Genomic DNA, 25,685 nt, shown 5'->3' on the forward strand with positions numbered 1-25,685 from the left:
CATTTCATGTTGGTCACGAATGTTTCCCTTGACTAAGTCCCTACAAATAAAACAGTATGTTTTGTTTTTGCTTATATCATATTCCAGCTACTTGTCTAATTATAATAGTTAGATAAACAATATTTTAAACTGTTGCCATATTTGATTTTAGGAAAAGATATGTACGACTGTGACGTTCCACTTCGCAAAGTGCCTAATGCTTAAGTTATTCCTTTTCTAAGATTTGCCAGTATACTGTTATGATCAGAAGAAACTAGAAATAACAATCATTGCTTTTTCATTGAGGTCAGATTTGAAAAAAATCATTTTCTTCATAATATCCCCTCAAATATATATCAAAAAAAGTCCAGATAAAACGCTTATTTAACTTGGGTAGTGGTTATGCTTTATATTGCTTATACCTTCTAATACATTTTTAAACTATGTGTTTCTCTTGTAAGCATATCCATACTGTTGTCTTATAAATGCATGTTCTATTGAAAGCAGGCAAAATATACTTATTTTTAATTGTTTAGTAGAATAAATAAGATACGACTTGAGCAAAAAAAAGTAAAAACTGTTTTCACTAATGGAAGCATCTAAAATTGACTAAATAATTAAAGTGTATTTTTAAACACCGTTAGTACTCTATAATAAAAATCACTCTAACGACTATCACACAGTTGCCATGGTAGAAAAAAGCAGATTGAATTATCTTTTCCTTTTTCATACAGATTTTATTAAACGCTACCACAGTCATACTGAGAAGGAAATAAGAATTATGATTTCATTCATAACTGTATATTGTGAAGGCCTTTTTTACATACATTGTGAACCTTTGTTATGTCTAAACTTCTATAAGCAAAGAGTGGAACTCATAGATTCGTTCTACAAACAAATAAATTTAACTTTTGTTTGTTAGGCACCAGCCATTGGCCGAAAGGCCTTATTTGCTTTTACTTATAGTATACTTTTCTTTTATATCGTTGACTCAGCGTTGTAGTATTGGGTTTCAACGAAGTAAAATGTATAAAGTGGTGTGAGTATATCGTACACGAGTGGGTGTTGATTTACTGCTTAAATTTAAATTTAACGTAATGCAGTAGCAGCGTATCGCATTCATTTTTTTATCTAACGTCCTTGTAAAGGTCTTTGTCATACGATGTCTTTTTAATTTTTCCTCGATATTCAATTTATTTACTAAATAAGAATGATGCTTCTATCAAGGAGAATCTTGAATCTTGGAATACTTCATATAATTTAGTAATTAGGATACTTTTGAATTGAAAAAGTAAATTTAATCAATAACCAAGTTATGCTTCATCTGATGATTTAACAAATGTAGAAAAGCTGGAAATAGTTGACATTACAAATAGTATAAATTGTGAAGTTTGAGATTTTCTTCAACAATGTTTATACAATCTATAGTTTTTCTTAACTTAACATACTTGTATGATTGTTGGCTTACCACTGTTGGCTCGCACACAGTCATAAGATCTTACAAGGTTGACTGCAATGATGATCCTAATTCTACACGAGAGCACTCGTGGTGATAACAACAATAAGGCTACTGCTTTTAACGTCGGAACCCAAATCAACGGTCCTTTCCTTCTTGTTCCTCCTTGATTCACTTTTAAGGCGAGTCTACAGTGGTCTGGTTTGCAAGAGCTTTCCCCACACAGCTTTGGCACCGATGTAAGTCTTACATTTTCTTGAAATGCACGCTTCTAACACGTAGCTTGATCACCGAACTAAATTCTACATGTGCTTAAAAGGTGCAACATAACTCTCCCTAATCTTTATAGTTACTTTTGAACACTTGGTGAAAGAGAAAAGGCGAATATTGTTATGTGCAAGTACTTTTTATACTCTTGCATTTAGCGAGGACACGTCAGGTTGTTGATACGAACGAACAGTCAGAGCTTAACCTTATTACTCTTAATTGACACGAGCACAGTCGTGGAGCTATAATTAGTCAGTAATTGATGGTTAAGACTCCTGATCTCTTTGATTTAACGTAATCGAAATTGTGTATGTTATTCCTTGTGAATATACGCAGTATAGAATGTCGAAATTATTGATTATTTACATTCTGGGATGCACGAGTGCGAATGAACAGTGTTAGGTGAATGCTTCATAAGATTATTTGAAGGATGCACGCGTAGTCCAAGTTTTGTGATGGTAGCTTATTCCAAAAGAAGTAAGTCATATGTCATGTGATTGCAGAAGCATGTGTACTGCTCGACGGTTAAAGATCGCTGAGCTTTTACTTTTTACAATTTTAAAATAAAGCTCTGTGTTTTAAAGTTGTAAATAATAAGTTTATAACATGGAATGTCACACCTTCTTTCCAGGTTAGACAGTTCATTATTACAAGGGACCAATTGTGTCTGTTAAAATAATCCTTACGAAACGTCATTCAATTCAATTTAATATCAAGAAGGAAATTGATCTTTCTATATTTGGTAAGTTCAGTCGCTCGTGTTCTAACTTTTTAAATATTTCATCATCACTATATATTAATATCAAAATGTGATAATAGTTAACTTACATATTAGAATAAAGCAGCTTAAAGTCCTATAAGTTTTTGTTCTAGTAGTATTGTAAGCTAAGCTATAAGCATGGGAATAGAACAATAAATAATAATATAAGTAGTTAAATGTAGTGTATTAATTATTAAATTTCATACTCATGTTAAACCTACAAACATATTTAATTTAGGTGTACTACTTTTAGCTATTAAATATATATATATATATATATATATATATATATATATATATATATATATATATATAAATATATATATATATTTATATATATATATATTTATATGTATATATATATATATGAATGTCGTTTTGAAAATAAATAAAAAATTTTAACTACTTGATATTTGCTAACTAAATATTACTGTAGTTGGAAGCGTACCAGTGTATATTTTTTCATGGATACTGAGCTACTATACTTTGCTCAGTAATATAGTTCAGTGACATGCACAATATCAAGTTATTTTCTATTATTTTTGAGTCACACATTATGATAAGGTATCCTTTAATATTCTAAATCAAACGTGTCTAACCAAGTCTCAACGTCAGAACTAGGGTTGTAATAGCATATTCTACTATTAGTAACATTTTTTGTACTGTGTAATAGAAAGAGTAGATCGAGGTTGGTATGAATGTCAAGGGTACTTATATTTTTGGGGTTATATACGTTGTAACCAGACTTGTTTAGAGTATGGTATTAACCGTCTTATTTAAGTGTCATTCGTGCGTCTCAGCTTGTGAGCTTTATGTATTCTTTTTAGTTGGGTGAACATTTTTATTTAAATGATACGGATAATTTTAATTAAAGTTTTTTTACAGTAAAACAATGTAAAATAATTTATTCTTTAAAATATAATCACTTAAACAAGGTTTGGTATTAACTATACTAATGATTAATAATTTACATTTATCACTGATTGTTAATATGGCTGCTTTGAAATCCCTTCATGCTTTGTGCAGCAATTTTCAGTGCTCCCTCAAAGTACAGGAAGGAGTTCGTGGCTGGAAAGATGTTGCAGTTTCTGTTTTCTATGATATCTCTGGAACCACTTTCAGCGGGCCTCCTTGGTAATACCTTGCTCCTAAGCGTAGTCTGATACTATTGATGTCCTTAAAATACACCCGAGTATTTTCAACCAATACGTTATGCCTTACGTGTATAAGGTACGTCAAAGTTGTGGAAGTCAAAAGTTGAATAAAGCTTTAGAGGATAAGTGACAAGGGAAAAAAGCGATTTTTCTTATTTGTGGTTCGTTTTTATAGCGCCAAAGTGAGTAAAAGAGGTTTTTGGTTGAATCAGGTGAACCAATGAGCGATATTTTTGCAGACTGCGTTAACAGCAAAACAGTTAACGTGCATGATAACATTTTATGTTATGATTTCATGTATTAGGAATTAACAATATAATAGTACCAATCATATTTTTCTGACAAGGGTGATTGAGACTTTTGGATTAGTGATGACGCAAGCTTGCATCAACAATAAAAAAAAACACTTAATAAAAATTTTAGTGTGGCAATCAAGCTTACAGTTTTCGCATCTAATTTTTTAAGGATTTTACAATAAATTTTGAATGTGTTGAAATAATGTATTAATTATCATTCTTATATAAGTATACATTATTAAAAATGGACAATTGATGCGCAAGTAACCTATTCATTTGTACATTCAATACGATCTATGCATTCATATATTTAACGTACAACTTCAATACATACATGCCTACTTAGAATAAGGCTGATCACGTTATATGTCAGCATATTAAGAAATATTCACCTTAAAGCTAACATACATACACACAAATAAGTGATGTACAAGCTCCAATCGTCATATAAGCCTGTGTATTTGTACATTTACATAATACGTCTTAGATGAATTTGATGGATAAAGTGCATTGTTACTTATAATATGATTCGTCTGTATCAACTTGGGATGTAACATACAGATGTGTAACAGTATTTGGTTTTATCATTACGAAGTAATAAGTATTTTGTGTTGAATATTTATTGGAATAAAGTGTTATCTTAGGAACGTATTCCTAGGTCTTAGTTAGTTTTTTTTTTTTAAATTTGGCTTTGGATTTTTTTCAGACAGATTACAAAAAACACAAAAAGCATAAACCCATGTACATCTACTTGCAAGTTTACTCACAATTATTATGTTACCATCAAACACGACTTAAGCCTATGGACGCTGGCTTATACTAACTCGAAATAAAGAGCAAACTTAATGTTTTTTCATACAAAAAAGTTGAAAAACTCGAAAAAACTAATGGATGCAAGAATTGAACTGAGAACAGTAACGCTGATAAATGTAACCAACTCTACAAATAATTGAAAATTAAAATCTTTACACTGTAATAGAACTGAAAAGTATTTAAGTTAAATAATAAAATAAAGACATATCAGCTCAATGCGTGAAATCTATTGTAAGCAACAGCTATACATAAAAATGTTAATGCGTAAATGTAGTAAAGGAATGGTATTCATCTTTCAAGGAATCATTTACTATTTATTTGAGCATATGTATGACTCATCGAGTTATTCATCATTTTTCTACTAATTTTATAACTTGCCTATAATAGCCCAATTTTGCAATCACAAGGAATTTTGTCACTTTTTCAATATGTAACGGAACACGGAGAAGAAAATCTTATGTATCACTTTACCTTCTTTGGCAATTTAGTTAGGGTATTTGTACTGCTGCTTTTAACATAGTTAATTAAATATTTAAATCATCAGGGCATAGACAGCTTAGCTCTTCTTTGATAACTACAAGTAAAAAACAAGTTGGCTAAAATGTAACTAACATTTAAAATGATTTTTCTAACAATGCGTTCATGTAAAACTGCTCTTAAATCTTGTCATGTTTACAAGTAAGAGAAGCCAAGAGCTTGTGACAAGCGCAGCATCATTTTTTCTATCTTCTTTATATTAATATTATTGTCATAATAATAAAAGTGTCATGAGTCCTACAAAAAAGTATTAATCATTTTAAAGTGTGAGTGTTCAAAATGAGATTTATTGTTCAAACCATCAAAAGTTTTCAAGTATTATGAAGTACGTATGTATAGAGAAATACGTGAAATTTGTAGTGTTTAGGTATTTTTATATCACCAGTTCAAAGCCTAGACAAAGTGTGAAGAAGGCTGCAGCCACAACTACTGCCTTTTGATTAGGCTATTTTATTACTTTCAGTTTAACTCAATTTTCTGCCGCATTTTAAAAGTTGTTCATTTATCTAAGTAATTTGTATTTAAACGTAAATAAAAATTTACATTAACGTTGGTACTGGTATATTGAAAGTGTTCGTAAAATCTTAAATGTCAAACATAAGGGAGGACATAAGTGATAGAATTTCCTTTACTTCTTTTGATGTATGTAGATAAGCAAGCTAGATATGTGAGAAGTACTGATTTTTATTGACTTAACTAGATCAGTTTTCACTAATTAGGTCATAGCTATTGTCGTTACTATAGGATTTTCTTGACCCTGGCAAACTTTTCTGTGTCATTTCAGGCCAGCAGGTGACCAAGACCAATAACTCATAATACCCAAAAAACGTTAATCATCTCTTGAATAGTAAAGTTCGTAGTCAGAGTCCATCTTTCTGCTATCTCATGGTCCATTATAAGAGAGCTTTTATTTTTACTTCCAATGGTGGACTTGATAGAAGCCATTTAATTTACTACACAATTACTATGAGGCTACTGTGTCTCAAGTTGTGTAACGGTTAAGTAAAAGCAAAAATTGTATACTTTTTCTAAACTACAGGGAGCCCCTTAGCTACCTGGCTGTTAGCGGACTTGACTTACTCACTGGCTGATAAATTAAGAAATAAGAGTAAGTGGACTGCGTTTTAATTTTGTTTTACTTCTCTAGATGGCAGAAACAGTAGTTAGATATTTTGGTGCATTAAATAAATACATATTTTGGGAACGTGATTTTAGTAGCACAAACCACTATTTAAAATATTAGCTTTTAGAAGGCATCTGAAAATGAAGGTCAGTCATCTCCAACGTAAGACTCAGAGTGCACCAATGTCTTGGTTACCGTACCCTACAACTCAACGTACAGTTTTGTGTAGATTTCTTGCTATTAAGCACATGCATAGGCATAAACAATACGTTGCGCCAACATAACAATAGTTAAAAGTGGGTCCGAGAATCTAGGATCTGCTTTCAACTTATCAAAAGTCCTAAATTAGATTCAGAGTAACCACAAGCCTTGTTCTTAGATTACCTTATGTAGGCTCACTCTATAAATTGTTGTCAATTGAAATTTATTTATACTTTTTTTAATGATTCTAATGAACACGCATGATTGTTATTAACAATCAGTTCTGAGTTAGCAAATTTTATAAATGTATCTGTATAAAATGATACTAAAATATGATGTAGTATTTTGAAAAGACAAAAAGAAACTTACCTAAAGACATATTTGTAGTTACAACGGGAATAAGCTTCTTTTTCTTTATACTTTCATAATTTACAGCTATTTCATTTGGCTGTTTGTGTTGTTGTAGTAACTGATGATTTCTCAACTGTGGATAAGAAATTTGAGGAGGTGGAACGTTTGAGGATAATGGTTCTTTCATCATCTGAATTTTTTGTATCATTTCACGAATTTCAAAGCGCAATATCCCTAGAAAACATAGCTTCATAAAAGCGATAACACAAAAACCAAGAATAAAGAGGAGATCAGCTGTTTTTTTCAACCAAATAGTTAACTGATTATCGCAGCCTTGAGTGTAAGGATCTAAACAAGGTCTTAGTAAAGCCAGATTGCTAACGTTATTTTTCAGAGTATTACTGGATATAAGACTGTCTTCTAAGCTTGAATTAATACTGTTTTCCGTTGAGCAGCAACTTTGGGGCCACTGATTATCAAAATCTGGTGGGCCTGTTACTCCACAACAAGAAAACTCTCGCTGCAATTGATCCCACTGTTCACTGAACTGCGGCACTCTGTTGTATTCTACCTATAATAGTAAATAAATTTGTAAATATAGTTTTCTGTACATTCAAAGGTTTTTCACTAAAACTTTGACGCTTTTATTTCAAGACAGATTATTGTAGTGAAAAATACATGAAGTTCTGAAAGTAGTCAGTAGTGGAAATCGAATAACAAAAATAAAATCATAACTATTAAGCTGATTGTTAAGACAAATACAACTTTGATTCCATTTGTTCTAATGATAATTCAAAACACAAAAATATCAGTATTGTTTAAAACCAAAAGTTTCTGCATTATTTTCAGCTAAGATATATTTTTTATATTATTAATTTGTCTCAAAAAACTACAGCATACTTAACTTGTCTGATCAGGTCTCAACAATAAATTTTTCATAACAAAAAAAGTTTCCCTACGATTGATAAACTGAATAAAAGAAATCATTATAAGAAAATATAACAATAAAGATAAAAAATATAGTTACAAAATTAGTAATAATAATACTAAATTCTCAATTGATGTAATCCTTATAATTTATTTAAGTTTATTCATTATCTTAAATTTTTAATTTTCATTTTTTTTTCTGGTTAGTAAATTTTCACTACTTGTATATACTATACTTATATCCCCCGAGGGAAATACGCATTTAAAAGAAAAAAACTTATGTATCGATGTTATTTCTAAATCACAATATCCAACGACCTTAAATAGCAACCCGTAATTGCATGCAGAAATATATAACCGATATACAAACGACAAACACCCCATACAAAATTTTTTAAGTTAATTAATAAATACAAGGAGTAGCTAACCGAAAACAAAAACGAAGAAAAGAATATCGACTAACACTCAATAGAGTGCACGTATCTATCAGGCTAACACAAAATATACAGAAACGACAGCGTCCTACGATTAGAAAAAAATGTATATACGAACTGAAACAGCACAAGACGAACTACAAAAAAAAAGAGACTAAAGAGCAATACTATGAGTGACGTAGAAATAAATGATACACTGGGCAGGGGAGAACAGGAAGTCGTTAGGTGCACAGATATTTATAATTCAGGACCAATTGACGCAGATAACGAAATAATACAAATTAACCTAGAAGATGATTCGGAATCATGCACAGAGTGGCTGAAGGCCAGCAAAAAATGAAAGCTTTTTATGATGAAAATTTTAAGGAAATTAACGCCAAGCATAAAACGCGGACAGTTATCTCATAGACAAGACATAAGCGGTAATGAAATTGATGCACCATCCCACACAGAAACACATAGACCCCCCTTATTTGAAAAATCAACTTCCTACACCGAACGTGAAAATGCGACAAATAACATGAATTAACGAGTCACTAATCCACCTAGTGATAAAACACAAGCCAAACACGACACAAATCTACACGATATAATAAGAGAAGCAGCTGCACAAGCGGTGCAACAATATACATATCAAATACCTACACTTACACAACCAAAACATCCATTATTATAACAGACGGAAAGAGAAGTTACACGGCGTCAAACACAAATGTGAACCCCAGTATCTCAAGGTGAGCAAAAAATCGAGAACGATGGCGTCACTCACAATATTAACCACGACAATAATCATTATAGACAGAACACAGTGGCACCGCTTCATTCTGCAGAAGAAGACGAGTCAGTTTGGGCAAATTGAAATTATTTAAACGCTCAAGACCGATTTATAGTACTCCCACATGACACAGGAAATTTTAATTACAAACGCCCAATTCAGAACACGTTGTCATCACTAAGGCACCTAGCAGCAAACATACCGATATTTAACGGCGATTCTGTTAAACTACCCCTTTTTAAACAAATGGTAAGAGTGGTATCGTGGACAGTAGCCCCGTGTATGAAAATTTTTTTTTAGGCTTACTAGCTAATAATCTGAAAGAAACAGCAGCCGAATTCAAACAGTGCCTGGCACAATTCTTATCCGTAGAGGAATTCTTGGTAGAATTAAAAAATAGATATAACAGCATTGGAAGCATTAAAATGTTATTGGCAAAATTAAAAGTAGTGAAACAATACAGAGGGGAATTAGTAGAGGACTACAGCAAGCGCGTTTAAAAATTGTACGATAGAATAACAACCCTATACGATTCGGATACGACACTATCACCTGGGCAATGACATACATTAAAGGAGCGCTGAAAAAGAAGCCATAAAGCAATACGCGTACGGGATACAATCGCCTTACAACATTAGGGTAACATGCCTTAACCCGAAAATGTAAGGTGAAGCTATAGTAGCCGCACTGAAAATGGAAAGCGACTCAAGCCTACGAGAAATAATGCCGGCACAAGTCGAGGCCCAAGTATACCGAGCGAGAGCAAAAACGAGTGATACGGACGATCGTGTGCGCAGCCATGAGCAAGCAGAAGTATGCGACACAACAGATACAAATAAAAAAACAGGAACTATCAATATTGCTCATATTGCAATGAATACGAGGAGTATGCTACAAAAGTATGTATGAAATTGGAAGCAGACGCAGCGAATAAGAAAACTCAAAACCCAGACATAAAAGCAAATGATCCACCTGTGCAGGTATCACAAGATAAACAAAACGTAAGATAAGCAAAATAATGGAATTCGTTAATACATCTGGCTGCAACATAAAGGAATTAAACCACATCCGGGATCTCATAGAGTACAATCCGTTCGTATTTTGCCCTGACGGCACTGGCGAGCCACTAAAGGCTACAAAGTTACTTAAGCATTGAATAACAAAGGCAACAGAGAAGCCAATAGTTGCCACAAGGGTATGCTATCCAATAAAACTAAAGGGACAGATGCAAGTAGAAATAGATAAACATACTGCAGCAACAAATAATTGAACCCCGACATCCCCATACAACTTAAATATGTGAATTGTCCCAAGAAACGTCAGACCAAACGAAGAAAAACGCTGGAAAGTCGTAACAGATTTTCGGCTATTGAACGAACTAACAGTCGGTGAGTGCTATCCACTGCCATTCCAGAATAAAAGTTTGAAAAATTTAGCAGCTGCTAAATATATAATCGTGGTAGATCTGAAGAGCGGGTTTTTCCAAGTAGAGATTCACGAGGAGGATGCTCATGAAACCGCGTTCTCAGGACCAAACGGACATCACCAATATAAACGAATACCAATGGGATGCATGGACTTGCCAAGTACATTCATGCGAGTGATAACACTCGCAGTAGCAGGCTTACAAGAACGCGAGACAGAGGTATATATGGATGACAACATGGTGTTCGCAGGAAACTCAAAATAAAACAAGATAAGATTTAAAATTCTCATAAAACGGCTAGCCGATGCAGACCTCACAATAGAACCAAGAAAATGCCAATTCCTTAGAAAGGAAGCCAAAGGGCTTAGTCATATTGTAGGCAACGGTCAGATCAAAACAAATCCGGACTATCGACGCTTCATCAAGGATTATGCGAAAATAGCCCAACCTTTCTCAAAGCTGACAAGAAAAACAGCCAAATTTGAATGGGAAGAAGAACAAAAACATGCATTTATAAAACTTAAAAACGTTTTGTGCAGTGAGCAGTGCTAAAGGCTCCAGATTTAAACGAGCCTTTCATCGTAACATTTGACGCATGTGACTACGCCATCGGAGCAATTTTAAGCCAGGGAGAAATAGGTAAAGATCACTCTTGTGAAAATGCATCCAGATGCTTGAAGGGCAGTGAATTACGATATCCGACATAAGACAAGGAATCATTGGCGATAGTGTACGCCAAGGAGCAGTTCAGGCCATATTTGTTTGGTTGTAAATTTATAGTCATTACTGACCATGAACCACTACAACATTTTCACACATTGAAGAAACTGGACTTAAGATTTACAAGATTGAAAGCAGAACTCCATGGATATGAGTTCAACGTTGTCTATAGACCTGGACAGAAAAATAAAGCACTGGATGCTCTTTCTCACAATCCAGTATTCAAAGAAGGGAAAGAAGACTCAGAACCATCACGCCAGGAGCTGTATGAGCTTGCGGAAAAAAAGAAAAAGGACAATCACGAAGACATAAATGCACGACCAGCACGAATAGATAAAATGCGTACGCGAAAACTAAGAGGAAGCGAACAGGTATCAAGTACCCGCAGTTGCAGTAGTAGAGACACAGGATCGGAACGGGAAATCACGAAAAAACTAAAAGATAAGACAGATAAAAACATCCTTACAACGGTAAACGACAAAGAAGAAATTTTGTTGCAAGGACCAGTGGACGATGAACTGGCGTACACGTACACACAAAGAGAAAAACATGGAAAAAGGGAGAAAAACGACGAGCACACCATTTATCAATAAGAGTGTAACAGAGAAAACACAACACAGAACCCGTAAACGACAGTTAGATACTCTACATAGAAAAATTGCAGATTTTTCTATCATTGCCGAGCAACCGCACAACTCAAAGGAAATTATTGTCGCGTATTGTGATACACCGGCAGTAACACAGAGGGAAACCGAGTAAGAAAAACATTTGGGTTACCAGATAGCGCAGAATAGCGAGGCAGAAAAAAGAGCGGAAAGCTGGGAAGGCAATAGGGGAAACGGCAGCAGCAAAAACACCTAACAGAGACAAGGGAAGTGAAGAGAAATCGGAAAATAAAGGAGGGGTACATGACCAGAGAGAGAGTAGAGACAAATTTAGACAGAAAGCAGATGAGCGGGGGACAAAAAAGACCGAACAAAGCCGGACGGCACCGAACAAACATGCGAGCCAATAACTACCAGATACACAAAAACCCAATGGTATAAACAATAAGTATAATAATAACAAGGGCCAAATTAGCAATACAAGGTCAATATTTGATGAATCAATCAATCGATCTCGAGCCAAATTCTCAATTGACGTTGAGAAGAAGGACATCGAAGAAAAAAAAGGCATAAGAATCGATGTATGGGAAAGCAATAACACACCAACCGCAATAAACAAGGAAGAGGTTGCAAAGATTTGAGTATCGGGGACCCAATGCGCAGAACCTCATAGACAGCTAATAATGATCAATGTCCCTAGAGACAAATGTTGTCTTTTTCACTGCCCAAAACTTCTGTACGGATTGACAGAATCAACAGACGAGCTCAGAGAAATTTTATGCGGGTCAGAATGGATGAATAAATGTAAGGAGCTAAAAAAATATTAAATAACAGCCATTAATTTGGTGACAAAGAATGTGCTTTTACATTTTCACAACAATATGAAGCAAACATATGCATACACCTACAAGTATCATCCGATAAAATAATATACCAACAATTCAAGGGGGGGAAGATGCAGAATTTAAACACATGCATCTCGGAATCCAATACTATCAAGCCCTCGTAAAAGAAACTACTGGCGATTACTCACCCAAACATAATAATAAGAATCAAAACGACGATTTCAATACCCAGAAACCTCGAGATAACACAAAAGGAAATTTTGAAGAAGATAGCAACGACCAAGCCGTAAACAAACAAGATGAAGAGAACGATGAAGAGGACGTATGGGATACGGAGAGCGAGGTAAAGAGTGAAAGAGAGGAAGAAAGAGGGTGGGAGCCAAACGAAAAGTGCATAAGGCCCCCACCTGAGCCGCAACCCCCACCAGACCCTTAAAGCGGCTGTAAGCCATTATCTTAAGAGAGTACAACGACGATAGTTATAACAATATTACTATTGTTAATAATATCAATGATAGTAATATAATAATAATAATAATTACAGAAGCAATACAGAGTATAAGAGTAATAAGCATAGTATACCAATATAGTATATTGTATAGGAAGACAGGATAACCAGAAACGTTTTATATAGGAAAAAGGGTTGTTTTTTTTAATTCGTGGCCCTTGGACGAGCCGTGAGTGAACAACAAATTATACGAAGAGAAACTATAAAATAACTTATAACTACGTTACCAACAGACATTTAGACAATTAACACCCCCCCTTCCTAACGGAACAATATTGATGAAACACAAAAAAAAACTTTTTTTCGTTGTGGCCTTCGGACGCACGCGCAAAATATAGGCAAAGAAAAGAAATAAGGAAGAGAAGAGTATACTTATGTGAAATTTTTTGGCTGTACAACATCCAACTTACAGGAAAATGAGTAATAGGATAAAAGATAGAGTATTACATTTTGCAACCCTTAAAAAAAAGGCATTGTCAAAAAAAAAACCATTAAGAAATATTGTTTATAATAAGAATATTATATGTTTGTACTCAAAACCATAGAAAAAATGTTATAAGAATAATAATGAATAAGTAAATAATAATAAAAATTATTGTTTCTGTAAGAAAAAAAACGATTAAAAGAATAACATTATCAACAATACAAAAAAAAAGGAATTAAAACAGAAAAATATTTACAAGTACAATTACGATTAAATGTGACGCACTTCAGAATAGTGTTATTAGTAGATTTTAAAAGACGTGAGACATGCAAAGTTTTAACAACAAAAAAATCTTATTTTCAAATTATTTTGATTTTAATTATCAAGAAATACAGCTGCAATTGAAAAATTTCTACCAATTGCACACTCAGATATAATCTGCAAAGTACTCTATTCATGGCCAATCCTGATATTCCTAACTTTCTATTAAAATCAACGGTTATCAGAGGATGACAACAACTACTGGAAGTTCTGGAGATTCGGTTACATAACAAAACTAAAATAAAGCTGAACAAGGAAAATAATTACACACATTTGGATTGGAAACCACATAAGATAAGGTTTATTCCACTTTATAAGTGATCGAAATCACAATTAAATCTGAGACAGTACTTTACCATGACCATGACAATAGCATCTACATGCACAGTATTATAACATAGCAGAGCCTATAGGGGATAGTTCTCAACAAAAAAAAAAAAAACATATACATGCATTACATATGTACATACATACGTAATTATATGGAAAAAACAAACTGTCATACGAGTCATCAGTCTCATAAACGAAGCCAGAACATCCTAAGCAGACACCTGTGATAAAATTTCTTCAAATTGACAGTGGACATAAAACATAAATTGCCAGAACAATGGAACAACCCTGCTACTGAAGCACTATACAGTATTATTAGTGAATGTTAGTACTACTATGGCAAAATAGTTACACGACAGGAAAAACAAAAATAAATAAACAGTTTGATAATGACAACGTAAAGGCAAGTTAAAAACCCTCGTATTGCCTGACAAGAGTATGCATCCAGTGAAAAAAAAACAAACATTTGCGAATCATACAGAAATTAAAAACCAAAGAAAACCAACGAATTGCCGCCAAAATACCAACGAATTACCTTTACATTTTCCCTTCCAACAACGTACATGGTTACCAATCAGAGAAAGAAGCAAATATGTGTTATGGCTGAGAAATATTTCTAATTGACATGGGATGAAAAGGAAAAAATACACATTTTGTATATGATTGAATTGCGTATGCAATCAACACATCCTTCAGAGTCCACTAATGTAAGCAATGAAAAAAAAAAGAAAAAAAAAGCACTGTTACATTTAATAAGAAAATCAGTACAAGCATTTTGACCACCATAAAAAGAGTTATTACAGAAAAACAAAAATTAAACATGAGGCCAGAAAAATATGTGTGTAAAAGGAGTTAAAAAAAAAAAAGTACCTAGTGGCAAAATATATTAGCATTCAATATGTCCAATAGGTATACAAGCGAACTTCGATACACTTTAATCATTGTATCAATAGGCGCATATGTATAGATGGCGGTACTCTTCATACAAGCACTCTCTATTACCATCCATACATGCTTTTTTTCTCGTTCTTAAATATTTCTCCAAAGGAAAATGTCTTAAAAAAGAAACTATGTGCATTTGTATTATCAAGTGTTTTCTATATCTTATATATTAAGAAAGGGCATGTATGGATGGCAATAGAGAGTGCTTGTATGAAGAGTACCGCCATCTATACATATGCGCCTATTGATACAATGATTAAAGTGTATCAACGTTCGCTTGTATACCTATTGGACGTATTGAATTCTTATTTACCGACAAGCATTAAAGTCACATGCCTACAATATCAAGCTTAGGTGAAAGACAGCTTAAGAATTAAGAACGAGAACTTATCTAAACTTACGGTGCAAGTGAATGCACGGCTCCTCGGTAGCTCAAGTGGTAGAGCAAGTGTCTAGTAAACAGGAGGTTGTGTGTTCGATCCGCACCCAGGGAGGATTTTTTCTCGTTCTTAATTATTTCTCCAAAGGAAAATTTCTTGAAAAAGAAATTATGAGGATTTGTATTATCAAGTATTTTCTATATCTTATATATTGAGAAACGGCATGTATGGATGGTAATAGAGAGTGCTTGTATGAAGAGTACCGCCATCTATACATATGCGCCTATTGATACAATGATTAAAGCGTATCGACGTTCGCTTGTATACCTATTGGACGTATTGAATTCTAATTTATCGACAAGCATTAGAGTCACATGCCTTAAATCTATTTGCATATAATAAATATTAAACAAATTATTTTTGCCCTGTTATGTTGGGTGCAAAGATTAAGATTATTTACTTAACTTGCCTTTTCTTTCTTATCACAATGGTCGAATTGAATTGCCGTTCCCACAGGGGGCCCCGCTACTGACCTGTTATAGAATGATTTCAGGTAACGAGCGAAAGAACACCAGTTGGAGAGCCAACGAAACATCACTGGACAATAGTTTGTCATTAAAACCAGCAATAATTTTACAGCAAGGCATCAAGACAAATCTAAGGGGCGTACTGATACAAGGGAGATTATTGTCTAAGCAACCAAAACAAAGAAAAAATTTATGACAAATAAATTTAATAAACGCAGTAAGACCTTCAATCTCAACATCATTGGCATGAAAAAAAAAAAAAATATGAAACTGACAATTATATTAATTATCATCCAATGCGAGAATAAGTTGTTATTATAACCCTGTATAGTGCATATGTACATAAATAAAAAGCAAAAACGTAGTTAAGTGATTATATAATATAAGTAACTAAACAAATTCTAGAGTAAATTTTTTGTAGAAGGGAAACGTACAAACAATAAACAAAAAATGTATACACACACAATACAGCGAATTAAACCAGTAAAGGAAATAGGAATAGAGCGCTTCAAACCACCCTCTTTCCTCTAACCAGAAAATGCTGTACAACACATACAACATAACACAGACATACACATTAAAAAAAAAATCGCCACCGATGACATCGGCGTCACGGCCTCGGACGTGTTACGTACGATAGCATATAGCTATAGCTATGCGTGCGTGCGCCTCTGCTGGCTTGGACCTGAAAGGTAGGGGAATAGAGAAGAGAGGTGATAGGAAAGGGAGAGAGAAGGAACGAGGAGATTGGTTAGAGACGCAAGAGCGTAAGGACGAAGTCCACGAGACGAGAAGACAAGCACAACTTTTTTCAAATGTAAGTAATTCTAATAAAGCATAAGTTAATAATAAGTTACGCTTCTATTTATTTCCGCACGAAAAATCCCACATAACACAATAAAGATATAATTACTAAGTAACTACTGGGAGCCAAATCTTATAAAAAGAGAATATAAAGCTTGTGCGATTCTAACTTTGAGACGAGACGAGATGGTCTTCACAAAAAAATACCGAGACCAAGGCCAAACGAGATGAGACTCAACAACGTATCCTCTCATCTCAGTCTCGTCTCAAAGTCTCGAAAAAATCACGAAAACCTTCGAGACTTACAATTCTAGATACATTTTTCAAGACCTACGATACTTTTGTGAGTCTCGAAGGTCTCGAAGAAAATTTTCGAGACCTTCAAAACTTTTTGAGGAGTCCAGGTGATTTGGAGGGAGATTTTCGAGATTTTTCAATTTCTTGAGTGGTGAGCGGAAAACTCTGACTGTGGTCACATACATGTGTATGTGGATTGCAAAAATGCTCATATGATACGAGCTTGCGCTTTTTTTCGTATATATTACATGTATTTTTATAATTTTTGTGACCACAGCCTTAGGCCACGTTTTGATGGATCTGCAATCGACGGGACGTTTAAACTTTTGAGAGGGAGTGAAATATGCTCGGCAAAGGTGGTAGGCCACGTGTGTTACAGAATACGTATAGTAGATTTCGTTTCTCGGCCCAGAAAATTCTGTTCAGCCGTTTTTTCGCAAATCTCAAAAAACTGACATTTTTCAAAATTCAATAACTAGCATTATATACAATACTTCGAACTAAAATTTCATAACAAGTGACATATTATAGCTCTTATTATACACATAAATTTTAAGCCTAATTGGTTGTAAACTTATCACAAACCACAGCAAAAACCAAAAAAAGGACATCTTGAAAAAGGGCCACAAAAGTTGTCATCCAACATAGGTTCATTTTTTAAACGTATTTTGCTTCACCTATATTCACATTATAACTATCTAAAACGCTTTTCATTTACACCAGTTAAAAGTATCTTCATAATTGATAGCAAAAACGAGCTTTTTGGTCTCGGGTCAGTGGAATCGGTGGCTCAACTAGCCACTGCTGGAGGCCTTACCCACTTTCTGTATGCATGTTTTCTTTAAGCGCTTTCAAAACGAAATGTGCTTTTTTTGCAATCAGTTTTCAAGATATTTCTAATAAGTAAAAATGAAAAGCATTTAAGGTACTTCTACAGTAAATATAGACGAAGTGAAATACGATTGAGAAATGTACCAATCTTGGCTAAAAACTTTTTTACGGATATTTTGCGAGAGGAACTTTTTTTAGGTTTTGCTGCGTTTCTCGAAAAGTTTAAGACCCATTGAACTAAAACTTTGTGTGTACGATAAGAGCTGTGATATGTGTCTTGTGTTAAAATTTTCGCTCTATGTATTGTATACAATGTGAGTTATTGAATTACGAGGAAATGGCTTAAAACGGCAGTTTTTTGCGATTTCCGAAAAAACGACTGAACCGATCTGAATCCAACGTGGCTGATTTTTTTCGTCTTAAAATTGCACATCTCCTTCACACAACACTTTTCTATGTACATCCTTCAGTATTTTTTTAGACGTAAGAGATATGTTTTGGCCATTTTTGCCATTTTTTGGCACTCTTGTTGACATTTGCGCTTTTTTATGTCGTGTGTAAAGCCCATGAGACATTCTGAATTGAGGGAAGGGTGCGTGGAAGATGAAGTCATTTGACCTTCTCTCACTCCGATGATTTTATATAAGCTATGAGAAACTTAGCAACGCAATGAAGCACCATGCAACTCACGGCCCACCATCTCCGTCAGTACGCGACCTAAGACTGTGGTCACAAAAATTGTAAACGTACATGTAATGCGTACCAAAAACGGTTAAGCCCATACAACTGTATCATGTAAAATTTTTTGCAATCCACGCTTACATGTATGTGATCATAGTTCAAGTTTTCTTCAGACCACTAAATAAATTGGGAAATCTTGAAAATTTTCTTAAAGATGAGACCATGACGAGACGAGACTTGAAAAATATTTCAAGACCGAGATCTCAAAACGAAGATCTGGAAATTTCGAGATGAGATGAGAAGGTCTCGCTGCATTGCTCGGTATTGCACATGCCTACAGGGTAGGCTGCAAAAGCTTAAAAATTAATTTTGTAGTTTTCAAAAGAATAGAAAATCATACTGTTACTTGACCCTTTTCGTGGTATGCGTCACCTTGTCGAAGACCGTACTGCTTGCAACCTAGCCTAGGTTGAAAAAGGAGTTTTTTAACAAATGGCATACCATGCTGTCTTACACTGTTCTAGAATCCTGTATTCTTAAACATAATTCTACGAACACTTAAGCACATTGACACTGAAATACTCGTTCATACTTGGAATTACGCGTCTAGTCTAGCGCCGTTCATCAGATATGACTTAGGCGATGCGTCAGCTTCTTACATAGATCGGGGCTCCAAATGAGTTGGTATGTGTCTAGCAATATACTATCTATGTTGCAGAATAGTCTCATAACAATAAACTATACAGAGTAAGGAGAAAAGAGTCAAACTTTTTTCAGATAACGAAGAGGGGCTCTATCTCTATCAAAGGATGACAGCACAGTAGGGAGTAGCGCATGATAGCATTACTCTAATGGTCTATCAATCTTACGAATCATGGAAGGCCTGGCTGCTGCGAAGAATAAAAACTAGTTTGGTACATCACAGAAAGTATTCACGCTGTGAAAAGGGCGTTGAACAGTCTTCTCAGACTAAATAAATGAATTACGTAAGTGGTGCAAAAAATACTTGTGTTCTTGTCATAAAATGTCCGAATGGAGGCAACAATTATAAGGATGTGCTGAAAAAAATTAAAACCGTGGATGTCACTTAGTTCAAGGTCAGTATATTCCTGATCTACGAGACAAGGCAGGGATGATTATTATTTGAATTTAAAGATTCTACCATGGAAAGCTAAGCAGGCCTACAGAGTACCCTTGGTAAAGTAGTAGAAGACCATGCAGATGTTAAGTTACTGGTCTCCAAAAGAACTTGAAAAGTTAAAGATAATAACACTATTGTCACCAATGAAAAAGTAGAAGGAGTTGGAAAGGCCTTTTTCATAGACAGGCTAGAAAAGGTCAATGTACGATTTTCCTCTATCATCTTAAAGCAAAGCTGCATTGGCTAAATAACTAAAAAACATTCAGCACATAGTAGTGTAATGAAAAAATAAAAAATAGTTTGCATTTTCAAAAAGACTTGGGGGTTCGTAGAAACTTCTATGTTAAATATACTAGATAGTAATTTTTATTTCCAGTAAAAGCAATCGTTTCTTTTTCTAACTTTATTGTTATAGTTTATCTCAAGTATGTGATTTTAAACTGTTTGCATAGTAGCCTTCTATTTTATTAGTTATCAAATATTATATCACTTTGGTATTAAATACTATAACCCTTGATTTTTACACATGACCTATGTTTATTCTACTCCCATTAAAATATACATATGGTAAATACTTGAAAATCAGGTATGGTAAAATAGAAAATGCTTTAAATACTTATTATGGGGGAGAAGTCTATAGAGATATTGTTGAATATGTACAGTACATGCAAGTAAGTAGCCATATTTAATGTTTGAAGAAAATGATACATATTTTAGCATATTTTTTATCACTATTCCCTATCACTTAGCCCCTACTATCTTCTACGGACTCTAACATATTTATGTAAGAAAACTTATGTAGACTTAAGATACTTTGAACAAATAAATTTATTGAAATATCACTCTAATACTTGCAGGTAAGTTAAAAATTCGGAGGCCTTAAAAGTTGTACTAGGTACTACTGACATATTTATCATCGTATCAGTTGGCACATATGTAGATGATGGCACTTTTCATTTGAGCACTCTTTTAAAATCATCCATGCTCCTTTCGATAGCAAATACACTCAAGAATTGAATTTAAAATTTACTTTTGTTTCTTACTTTTCAAAAAAAACTCTTTGAAATAAGTTAGAATGAAAAAAACGTTCTCCCTGGTTGTGGATCAAACACGCAACCTCTTATTTGCTAGACAATTACTCTACCACTTGAGCTACTAGGGACCATTCACTCGCATAGTAGATTTCCATAAGTTCCTATTCTTAGTTTCATGAGCTGTTTTTCACCTCTAGCTCGATATATTAGAAAATCAGTGTAATACTTGTAGGTAAGTTTGAAATTTAATGACTTTAAGAGTTATAACAGTGTTGTATGTATGATCCGCACACAGGAAGGATACTTTCCTTATTTTTACTTATTTCATAAGGAATTTTCTGAAAAATGTAAAGTAAAAGTTAATTTGAATTTTAAATCTCAAGTATATTTGTTATTAAAACGGCTATGAATGGTTCTAAAACAGTGCTTATTTAAAAAGTGCCACCATCTACGTACACGCCAAACGATACGATAATAAATGTATTTGTATTACCTGTCAAAACTCTAAGAGTCTTTGAATTTCTAACTTACATACAAGTATTAGAGTAATTTCCTAATATATCAAGCTAGAGGTAAAAGACAGCTCATAAAATAAGGAATATAAACTAATCTAAGAATAAGATTCGAGTCAGTGTACAGTTTCTTGGTAGCTCAAGTGGTAGAGAATTCGTTTGGCAAACAGAAGGTTGTATGACCTAAAAAAAAGAAAAAATTGTATCATACAAACCTATGACCCACTTTTTTCTCGAAAAGCGTACAGTTTTTAAAAAAAGATTTGGTATTTATTACAAATTTGGTTTTTATGTGACACACAATTATTTATAGAATAAGAAGGAACTTACTGTCTTTCTATAACGCCCAAAAAATTAATAGTGAGACACCATGTATACTATTAATATAAATATGAGTACATGATAGTAAATCTCTAGTATATGATTGTACGTAATATGTCTTATGAAACAATATTGAAAATTTTTATTTGTTGGTATAAGGTTTAGTCCATTTTCTTTTCCAAATATTGTGATGTAACAATCAACCTAAGCCCCCATATTTTTTAAATGATAGAAACTTAAAATTTTGCCCTTTGTCATGATTTACTTAAGTCAGCTGCTTTATAAAGCCCAACTTGTTTACAAAGAATTTTTGGTACATACTTCTTTTTTAATTAAAAAATAAATATCAACAAAAGTACAGACTTCAAAATATTACTATTTTAGTGTCTAATTTATAGCATAAAAGAGTGGGAAAAAAGATATTTTAAGTATTTAAATAACAGAAAGCCTAGTAAATTTGATGAAAATTTCGGGGTGAAAGTTATATTTGAATAAAAACCTCTTTTCAAAAAATATTTGTACAGAATGATAATTTTCCCTTTCTTTTGCAATAAACATCCTAAATACATATAACTATATATATATATATATATATATATTTTTTTTATATTATAGTGCTTTACGTCCAGCTCCTGTAAAGGGCACTACTCAGAGCAGTTAGCACTTGGGAGAAGGTAGGGAAGAGGGATGGGAGGCCTCCCATTACTGAGAGGGGGGTAGGGGGAAAATAGGCAATTATGCTGCGAGGAGGTCGCTGTAACCCTCCTCGAGGAGCATTGCGTGGCAAAAAAGCACATGTGAAAATACACAGAGATACTTTCCCGAAAATGTCGCACTGGCCGGAAATCGAACTGCGGTCTTCTGCATGCGAATTCACGACCTAGCCAACTGAGCTACCACGCTCTCATATATATATATATATATATATATATATATATATATATATATATATATATATATATATTTGCATTGCATGTACGGTTATATCACAGGTCTAGTGGATTTGACGGGCATAATAGTTTGGGAAGTTATTGTGTTTTGTTGGGTACTTAACGTTAAAGGATTTGATTGCACGAATTTATTTGAGAGTTATAGAAGAAATTTTAACAGTCTTTTGTCAAAATTCTTCAGCTCGTATGACAGCAAAATTTTTGAGAATAACATCCTGTAATAATAATTAAAAAAAATATCATTCATGTAATAAAATAATAATTTATTTAAAAAATCGTAGGTTGCAAATTTATGAACTGTGAATTTCCATGTGCCTTTTCAAATCTTTCATCTTTGAAAATCCTTTTCGACATGTTGTACACATTTTAACTTCACATCTACAGTAAAATCTTACATGTCTATTCAAATGTGAAGATATCTTAAATTTGTTTTACAATGTATGTATTTGATAATTTTTCCTGAATTGTTTTCCTTTTTATATTGAATATCATTTGTTTTATAGTCAATACAATTTGACACAAACTCATGTGTCTTAAGTGCAAGTAACTTATATAGATTTAATATGCTTCTAAGATAAAATAAGCTGTGTAAATGGTATGAGAATATTTCTTTCCTGTATTATATAGTAATTTTCTACCGTCATTCCATGCAACCCCCTGCTACTCCCCTCCCCTACCTCCCTTCTCCACTCACTAAACAATGTCAAATTCTATGGTTTCTTACTTCTTTTTTATTTGGTTAAATTCTAGTAAAGTTCCTCCTCTACACCTGCCACCTTCCCTCAGCGCTCCACTTAATTTTCAAGAGGCACGATCAGCTTCAATCACACTGCCTCAGCCCACTCTTAATAAAGTCAAATTTTATCGGGCTTAACCTTATTTTCGTTGAGTTTAATTTTTCATTAGATTCTCCCTCCACCCTTCTTCACTACCCATCCCTCCTTACTGTTTTATAATTCTATAGATTAGTTCGCCTTTCCGACCCAGAGCGCTTTGAGCGCTCCAAGTGCTCCGAGCGCTCGGGTTTTTTTAAACTGAGCGACCCTGAGAAACTCCTACACATTCTGTATATCAATATTTATGGCCAAACATAATTATTTATGGCCAAGGCTATAAATATAGATATACCGACTGTATAGGAGCTGCTCGGGGTCACTCGAGTTAGCTCGGAGCAAGAACAAGGGTTCGGCTTAAAAAACCGGAGTGCTCTGGATCCGAAAGCCAAACAAATCTTATAACTGGATAACCCGATAAGCTTGTCTCACGATATAAAAGAAATTCCTGCAGTCATCCTTGAGCTGACTCTTTAAATAAGGTGAAATTATGTAGGTTCGCATGTCATTTTTACCCGTACTACTTTTTTCATTCATCCCACCCCTCAGATTTCCTAACATTTTTCAAGAAGCCCACCTTATACTCCTCAAGATTTTTGAACACATTGTCTAAGCAATGCTCCAATATTTGTTTTAGCTCTTTACAAATATTTTTAACCATTTCCTCAGAAACTGTTTCATCTTTATCATTTGCTAACAAATATCTACACCACATTCAAGGTAGTGCTACGGTGCACTGGCTTGTTTTATCTTTAATTCTCAATTAGTTTATTGATTGCATTATCTTATACCAACATAACAACTGTCCCAATTTTTCAATGAAGTTCATGCAGAGGTAAGCCTTCACAAATATTGCTTAGAAATTTAATGTAAGATTTATAAAAATATCACTATCAGATTTATTATCAACTTTGTAAGAAGCATAATTTATACTGTTATATGCTCTTGTTTTATGTTTTATATACCTTAGAATTATATTATTAAAAAGTTAGTCTATTGGTAAAGAAAAGTTAGTATAAGGTTATTTATAAAAAGCTAATAATTTTACTAAAAATATTTGAACAAACATCGACTGTTTTCAGTTTATTTGGTACTGGCAATAATTTTATTTTTTTCATTAAAATCTAAAAAGGACTTTACAAATAATTCATCAATCAAAGGCTTTTTTGGTCATTGTTAAGAGTTTTTTTTTAATTTGGAAATTAAATCTTGCTGTTATAAAACATAAATCCATTTTTCTCCCTCTAAATCTTAAATAAAAATTATTTAATTTTTTTTATGAATTTTTGCCTTAAATATCTTCAGACATTAAGAACCACGCAAAAAATTTCTCAACTGGCATGACAGCATAACATTCCATGCTTCTTCAAAAACATCTTGAATTTTGAAGTCGTGTTCCACTCAATCTATATCAATACCAGCATCTTCAAGTGTAATATGAAGTATAACATTAACTATTCTTAACTTTTCAAAAAGTTTTGCTTTATTAAAACGATTTAAAATTAGTTTGAATGAAAAATGCTCCGAGTTTGAAGGAGGCACCAAATTAAGTTGGCATATCATTAAACTATTCTGAACTTTTTCCCGATCCAACCAAGTTTTTTTAACTGAATCAAAATAGTAGAATTCTAAAATATTATCACAGCAAACTTTGCTGTAAGAAATCTTTTTGCTAAGATTTTTAAATGACAAACATTCAATTATTATTAGCGTGAAAGAATATTTTTAGCTGCTTCAAGACTGTATGATAATAAATCAAAGTCACTATTAAAACGATTGTAATCTTAGACATTTTATTTGGCATTACAATAATCTTTTTTCTTTTGCATTATTTAGTTCCAATGTCGTGAGTAAGGATAAAAAAGTATTTATAATTGAACATTTAGGGTCAAATTTCGCAGTTAATACTTATGTTGCTTCTAAAGAATTCTCATGATCCCCTTTACAGTATATTATGTGTAAGTAATGACTTTATTCTATAGCAAAACGTTCGCTACAACAGCTGGTTCTTATGATCTTTTAGTTTTAGTATTTCGTGTAAAAAATTGTTATTTGTATCTGTTCTATCTATTTAGTGATTCTTTCCCTAAAATACTATTTTCCGATTCTAGTTTACTGTTTGTGACTATACAAATTTCTTCCTCTTTTATTAAAAGTTGTAATTTACGCATTGACCTGCA

At 33.4% G+C, this 25,685-nt stretch overlaps 1 protein-coding gene across 1 annotated transcript in view; it reads right to left on the reverse strand.

Annotated features, from left to right (window-relative positions):
- Window positions 1-6,554: 6,554 nt before the first annotated feature.
- LOC106644555 (uncharacterized) overlaps window positions 6,555-25,685 on the reverse strand; it is a 101,268-nt gene continuing 82,137 nt past the window's right edge. Inside the window, exons 2-3 of the mRNA XM_089589276.1 lie at window positions 6,956-7,508; window positions 6,555-6,586 (exon numbers count right to left, since the gene is read on the reverse strand). Of these exons, the coding sequence (XP_089445402.1) occupies window positions 6,555-6,586; window positions 6,956-7,508 (585 nt within the window). The remainder of the gene's footprint in view (window positions 6,587-6,955; window positions 7,509-25,685) is intronic.

The sequence above is a fragment of the Copidosoma floridanum genome, unplaced genomic scaffold (assembly GCF_036245765.1).
Source record: "Copidosoma floridanum isolate Cflo_tuat_1 unplaced genomic scaffold, Cflo_Japanese_pri ptg000008l, whole genome shotgun sequence".
Classification (NCBI taxonomy): domain Eukaryota; kingdom Metazoa; phylum Arthropoda; class Insecta; order Hymenoptera; family Encyrtidae; genus Copidosoma; species Copidosoma floridanum.